Here is a 5,996-nt window from a genome sequence, read left to right as displayed (position 1 = left end):
TTATCAAGTTTCCAACAATCATTTTATCAAACGCAGGTAGGTCATAAAGTTACAGGCAAAAGAAACAACTTTTAAAAAGTATTTTAAAAATAAACACTACAGCAAGAACATTTCATTTTTAAAGGCTCTGCCTTTTTATTATGGGATCTTAATCAGTATTAATTTAAGCAATTCTTAACATGGCATTTTATATGCGTTAGCAACAAACATGGGATGCAGAGATTCATATATTCATTCTAGTAATGGAAGAGGTACTGTTAAATAACAAAGGAAATCACTGGAGTAGTTATATAATACATTAGAGCAATAAGAGCTGTAGAGGAGCACTGACCTCTAAATGGGCAAGAAACTCAATGGTTCTCTCTTTAAGATCTCAGCTTTTTTCCTCTTGCCGTATGTATTGGATCCCATCTTCGTAGGTGAGAAAATGGTGCCAAGTTTGTTGCCTGATGGAGCTAAAAAATTTGCCAGGCGTTGAGTCACACAAGTGGCAGTGCCGCATTTCCGCTTTTCCATCTGATGACTGGTGACATTGAACAAATATGAAAGGTTAGAAACTTAGAGTCAGGATTGGATACAACTGTCTCTGTGACATCAAATATCTCATGTTGATGAAAATGAAAGGAAATGTCTTCACGTCAGTAATTCAGTGTTTTAGTTTGCAAAATACTTGGATGATTTGATCAAGTTTCTGGACACCTTGAAGATGCAGCTTAGAAATCATATCGCAAACCCTCCGTTATAGTTAATGTTGAATTTCCCAGTGTAATTTTTTTCTTTGGCAATTCAGAATATATTCCAGATAATGATAATAAAAGTTTTTTTTTGTCTTATATTCTTTTAAATATTGATTCATCTATTTCCCTCATAGCTCAGCTGGTAAAGAATCTGCCTGCAACACAGGAGACCTGGGTTTGATCCCTGGGTTGGGAAGATCCCCTGGAGATGGAAAGGGCAATCCACTCCAGTATTCTTGCCTGGAGAATCCCATGGATAGAGGAGTCTGGCAGGCTACAGTCCATGGGGTCTCAAGAGTTGGATAAGACTTAGTGACTAAACCACCACCACCAATCTATTTCCCAAATTTTTAAAAAAGGTCTTGAATTGCAAATTATGTATGTAATCTGGAATATGTGAATTTAAATATATATATATATATATTCATTTCTCATACCTTTCAAACAAGAATTAAGCAGTGTTAGTTAATTTTTGTTAAGTTTCTTGATTTCACTGAATTGAGAGTGTTGAGAAATGTCAGGTATTATTTCAAGGAAATAAAATTTACCACCTATTCAGGTACTCTAACTACTGTAGTGTGGGAATTCTATTACTATTAGCATAAATACATGAAGATTACTATGTCCCTGCTATGTACTATGTTCCTATATTCTCAACAATTTTAATGATAGGTTAAATGTTAAAACCAAAAGGCTTTTTGTGTCAATGGTATTAATATTCATCATGTTCCTTCAGCCACCTGGAAAAATTGCATGATAATATTATGGATAAGTCATAAATGATAACTGTAAATAATTCATTTGAATCAACTTCTTAGTATTTAGAGAATTTATTTATATCAATCCTATATTTTTGTATCATCTTTTGTTTTAGTGTACTGGAAATAGACACAATGATTGCTTATTTGCTGATTATTAGGAGTTCTAGGGAAATTTCAGCTCCTGTAAAAACCAAAATCTTGGTTAAACTTTGATTAAGTGTAAAGTGGGAGAGAGATACTGGTAGGAGGCTAAAAACTCAATATCCAGAAGCCAGTGTATATACATAATTTGAAGCAATATGCAATGGCTTTTATCTCAATGTGTTTATTTTGTATGGGAAGTACTTCATTGTCTGCATCTTTGTATAGGGATAGCCTAAGAGTAAATATTTTAAAAACTCATGTGGACCTTTATGGTTTATACTCTCAGATATTCTCCACAGAAAATTTTTCTTACAGAATTACATGAACTGAGTATCTGTTGAGCGTGCGTGTATGCTGACAAACCAATTACTCAGGCAAAGGAAACACACCTAGAAGCTTAATTTGTGTATGTTAGTTGTTCAGTTGTGTCCGACTCTGCAACCCCATGGGTTGTAGCCCACGAGGCTCCTCTGTCCATGGAATCTCCAGGCAATATACTGGAGTGTGTTGCCATTCCCTTCGCCACGGGCTATTCCTGACCCAGGGATTGAACCCAGGTCTCTTACATTGCAGGAGGATTCTTTATCGACTGAGCCACCAGGGAAGCCCACAGAAGCCTAATTACCTGGCTTATAGATCAGTCTTATTCATATTATCTGTTAAACTCTTTCGTTTTCATGTGTGGTAAGCATGGCCAATGTGCATTTTCAAAGAATGGTTTAATGCTCCTATAAAGACTGAACCAGCAATTCACACTGAACATTCAATTCTAAAAGGTGATAAACTTTTCCTGAAAAACAGTAGTAATCAGAATTTGACCCAAACACTTCAAACTAATAAATTTAAAGTAATAAAAGAAACCTGGGTCAAATTGAGAAGGTTCAAAGGGATTTCTCTTCCAGGATATATTTGGTGAATGCCTTGAACAGAATGTGAAATACTCTTTGTGCTCAGTGATAATTGGTGAATGTTTGATAATTGGTCTCAAGGTCTGTAATAGGATTTTAAATGATTCTAACTAAAATATTCTCTAATTTGAGTTAGCTAGGAGGGTCATGATTCTACTTTAAAGAAATACAAAGAACTTTTATGTGTTTTGGTTTCATACTTGTGAAACTACTTTCCCAAACAGGAATTTTTATGTAAATCTGATAGGATATACCCTAAATTATCATTAAGATGGAGAAAGTTGACTGAGTTGGTTAGTGAAAGGTCCAACACCCCAACTTTTATGTATTTTCCCTCATTAACTACCAGGCAGACATGGCCTACCAGCCTACCCACCAGCTAATAACAAACACTAGTTTAAAGCAATGACCATGCACACACATGGAAATTCTTGGCTTTAAGAGAACTTATTAAAGGATATTGAATATAGTTGCCTGTGCTATCCAGTAGGACTTTGTTGTTTATCTATTTCATATATAGTAGTGTGTATCTGCTAATCTCAAATCAGTTTATCCCTCACTCACAATAGAAGATTGTTTTCTATGTCTGAATCTGTTTCTGTTTCATAATTAAGTTTAATATCCTGTAACAAACAATAATGGACAAGGACACAAAAAAGAAAAGAATATATAGAGAAAATACATATATACCTATATGTGTATATATATATATATAACTGAATCACTTTGCTATACATGAAAAACTAGCATAACATTGTAAATCAACTATACTTCAATAAGAAGAGAATATAAACAGTGATAATTATAGGCCAGATTGTAACTCTTAAATTGTCCTCTTTAAAAACATCTCAGTTTCAAGGGCTTTTGAAACAGTTTTTAAATGGGTCTCTTATCCCAGCTCTTAATAGTTGTCTGTGGAGGTGTGCGAGTTCAGTGACTTGAAACTCATGTAATTATACTTTTGGTTGCTCTCTTACTATCTGCCAGGCAGATACCACTGAACCTTATTTACTACTGAGTCTTAAAAAGTTGGTGGGCAAGTGTGGGATCCTTCTGCCTCGCTCATGAGTGTCAAGTAACATAACCATGTTTTGGTACAGTTTGTAAAGTCTGTTACTTCTTAATCCCATCCCATGCAGGTATAAAAGTTGAAAAAGATCTCAGATGAGATGACTGATTTTTGTGAAAAAACAATATTGAAGAATAAATCTTCATCAGCTTTATTTTTTAAAGGTGTTCAAAGTTTGAGATATTTTCTACATAGGCTTTCTCAGCTTTTTATGAGCTTTATAGAATATTATATGGTTGAATGGCTCAGGATGTTAAATTCTTCCTCTCTCCTCAAAAAACTGACCAAATATACTGATTCCAGGAAATTCAATTTCCTGAAAAGTAATTGATGAATGTTTTATAAATATTTCTAGTAATTCAAAAAGGTTGTGAGACCAGCATGAAAATATAATCGTTAATAAATAACATTATGTGTTATTCTATTTCTCAGTGAAATTCACCTCATAATTAATGAATTCCCTTAAAAACATACTGGGCAAAAATAGTTAGCAGATGAATATATCTAATGAAAGAAAAAGATCAAGATATAGACAGAAATACTACATAATACCACTAATTTTTCTGTCATTGTTCAAATGTTCTGCTAGTTTACCAGAAACTTCATGGCAGGTTTAAAGTTGTTTTTATCTAGGAGAAAACCAATTGAACATTACAGTCAGTTCTGAGAAGAACATCCTGTAAACTAGGTAAGCCTTGAAATGAAAGGAAAAAAAAAATCTATGTGTACTATCTATTACACATAGGTGCTTTAGCAACCTTTCTGTATCACCAAAGGACCTCCACCTCAACAAAACACACCCAGAAGGCAAACAGACAAAATGCTGATAATTCTATGAGAAGAGTTCTAATATGAGTTTAAAGCAAAGATTTTTCATGAGTAAACTTATTCTCCTTGGTCTTCAAGAGAGTTTAAATTCAGTTTTATAAAACCATATGGAGTCAAAACCAATTTAGACACAAGCAAATCTTCATATTATTTATGACATATGCATGAATTTGGACTTAAGACTTTTTAAATATAGCATTTTAAAATAAATTTATTTTTTACTGGAGGATAATTGCTTTACAGAATTTTGCTGTTTTCTGTCAAACCTCAGCATGAATCAGCCTAGAGGGTGGGATGGGGAAGGAGATGGGAGGGAGTTTCAAAAAGGAGGGGATATATGTATACCTATGGACTTAAGCCTCTTTTCATAAATGGATAATAACAGTTTTAAAGGCTTTCCACTTGAAAGTTGTAAATACTGCAAACATTTTCACCCTTCACAGTTTTTAAAATTCCTTAAAATTGCCATTCAAATAAAATGACACCTTTCAAAATAAGCTTTTTTTAAAAAAAATCCTGATGCACATGCTACTTACTGAAAACATTTTTAAAAAGTATTAATTTACAGCATATTGGAAATAGTCTCATGAAGAATAATATTTTAATTATAATTCTGTTTCATTAACAGAGCAGTTAGCAATATAGAAAGAATCCCCTATGGACTACTGACTTTTTAACTGGATCTTCTAAATTTAACTTCTTTCCAGATTTAATTTGCCACTTGATTATTTCCTACTTAGATTTCCAGAAAGAGATGTGAAAGTTCAGGATATTGCCAGAGTTGAGAACAATGTCTATATAAGTACACAGCAAAATTCCACCTCATATAAAATATATACTTTGAGTTTCTCCTAGTTTGCTTGAGAATCGGATTAGTATAGTAGAAGTTACTACCTTTTGGGTTTTCTTGCTTCATGTTCTGGTTCTGCTCCTTTAAGTTCCAATAGTATATTTCTTGACAAAGCTGAAACTGTCCATTCCTGTCAGAAATTTCATCAGAGAGATTTATCAGACTGACTTTATTCTTTAAAGAACATAGAATTTAAGAAACAGTGGAAAATCTTAATGTACTATTCTTAAATATGACTTAGAAATCTAATGGCACAAGGGCCGTTAATTACATAGCAGTATTTGATTATAATTTTTTCATACTTTCAAAAGAAACTAGAATTTTCAAGTTACTAACCTTTCAGTGGGTTTACCACCACCTTCCAGATGGTTTAATGCAACACAGAGCACAATGAGAACCACTGGCAGCTTCAAAATGCCCATTGCTTCTTAAATTTTCTGAAAAGAATAATTCAGCTCTAAAATAAAGAAATCTATTGTAGCTTTGTTTAATGACATATTAAACTAGAGCCTACTTAAAAAAATCTTTTAAAAACATAATTTCCAAGGATCATAATTTTATTGATATGGTTCAGACTGCTCATGCAATTTTCAAATATTTTCAAAATTATCCTTTACCCAGTTTCCTTCTAAAAACAATCTAGAAAATTGATATCAGTATACATTATCTCTTTAGTCTTCCTTTGAAATAAGCCATACA

The 5,996-nt window shown here is 33.1% G+C and overlaps 1 protein-coding gene across 1 annotated transcript; it reads right to left on the bottom strand.

Annotated features, from left to right (window-relative positions):
- Window positions 1-333: 333 nt before the first annotated feature.
- LOC102405786 (islet amyloid polypeptide) lies at window positions 334-5,719 on the bottom strand. Its single transcript, XM_006067631.3, has 2 exons — window positions 5,634-5,719; window positions 334-523 (listed from the first exon to the last, which is right to left on the bottom strand). The coding sequence occupies exons 1-2, from the start codon at window positions 5,717-5,719 to the stop codon at window positions 334-336; spliced, it is 276 nt and encodes a 91-aa protein (XP_006067693.3).
- Window positions 5,720-5,996: the final 277 nt, after the last annotated feature.

Source organism: Bubalus bubalis, chromosome 4 (assembly GCF_019923935.1).
Source record: "Bubalus bubalis isolate 160015118507 breed Murrah chromosome 4, NDDB_SH_1, whole genome shotgun sequence".
NCBI classification, from domain to species: Eukaryota; Metazoa; Chordata; class Mammalia; order Artiodactyla; family Bovidae; genus Bubalus; species Bubalus bubalis.
The sequence above is the reverse complement of the archived record's forward strand: the minus strand, read 5'-3'. Positions and strand labels throughout refer to the sequence as shown.

What these genes read in the sequence shown, in the direction of transcription:
- LOC102405786 (XM_006067631.3), bottom strand. Translation starts at nt 5,719, where the DNA reads ATGGGCATTTTGAAGCTGCCAGTGGTTCTCATTGTGCTCTGTGTTGCA. An exon ending in GGTGGTAAACCCACTGAAAG is followed by an intron (nt 524 to 5,633) that starts GTTAGTAACTTG and finishes CAATGTCACCAG; the next exon opens with TCATCAGATGGAAAAGCGGA.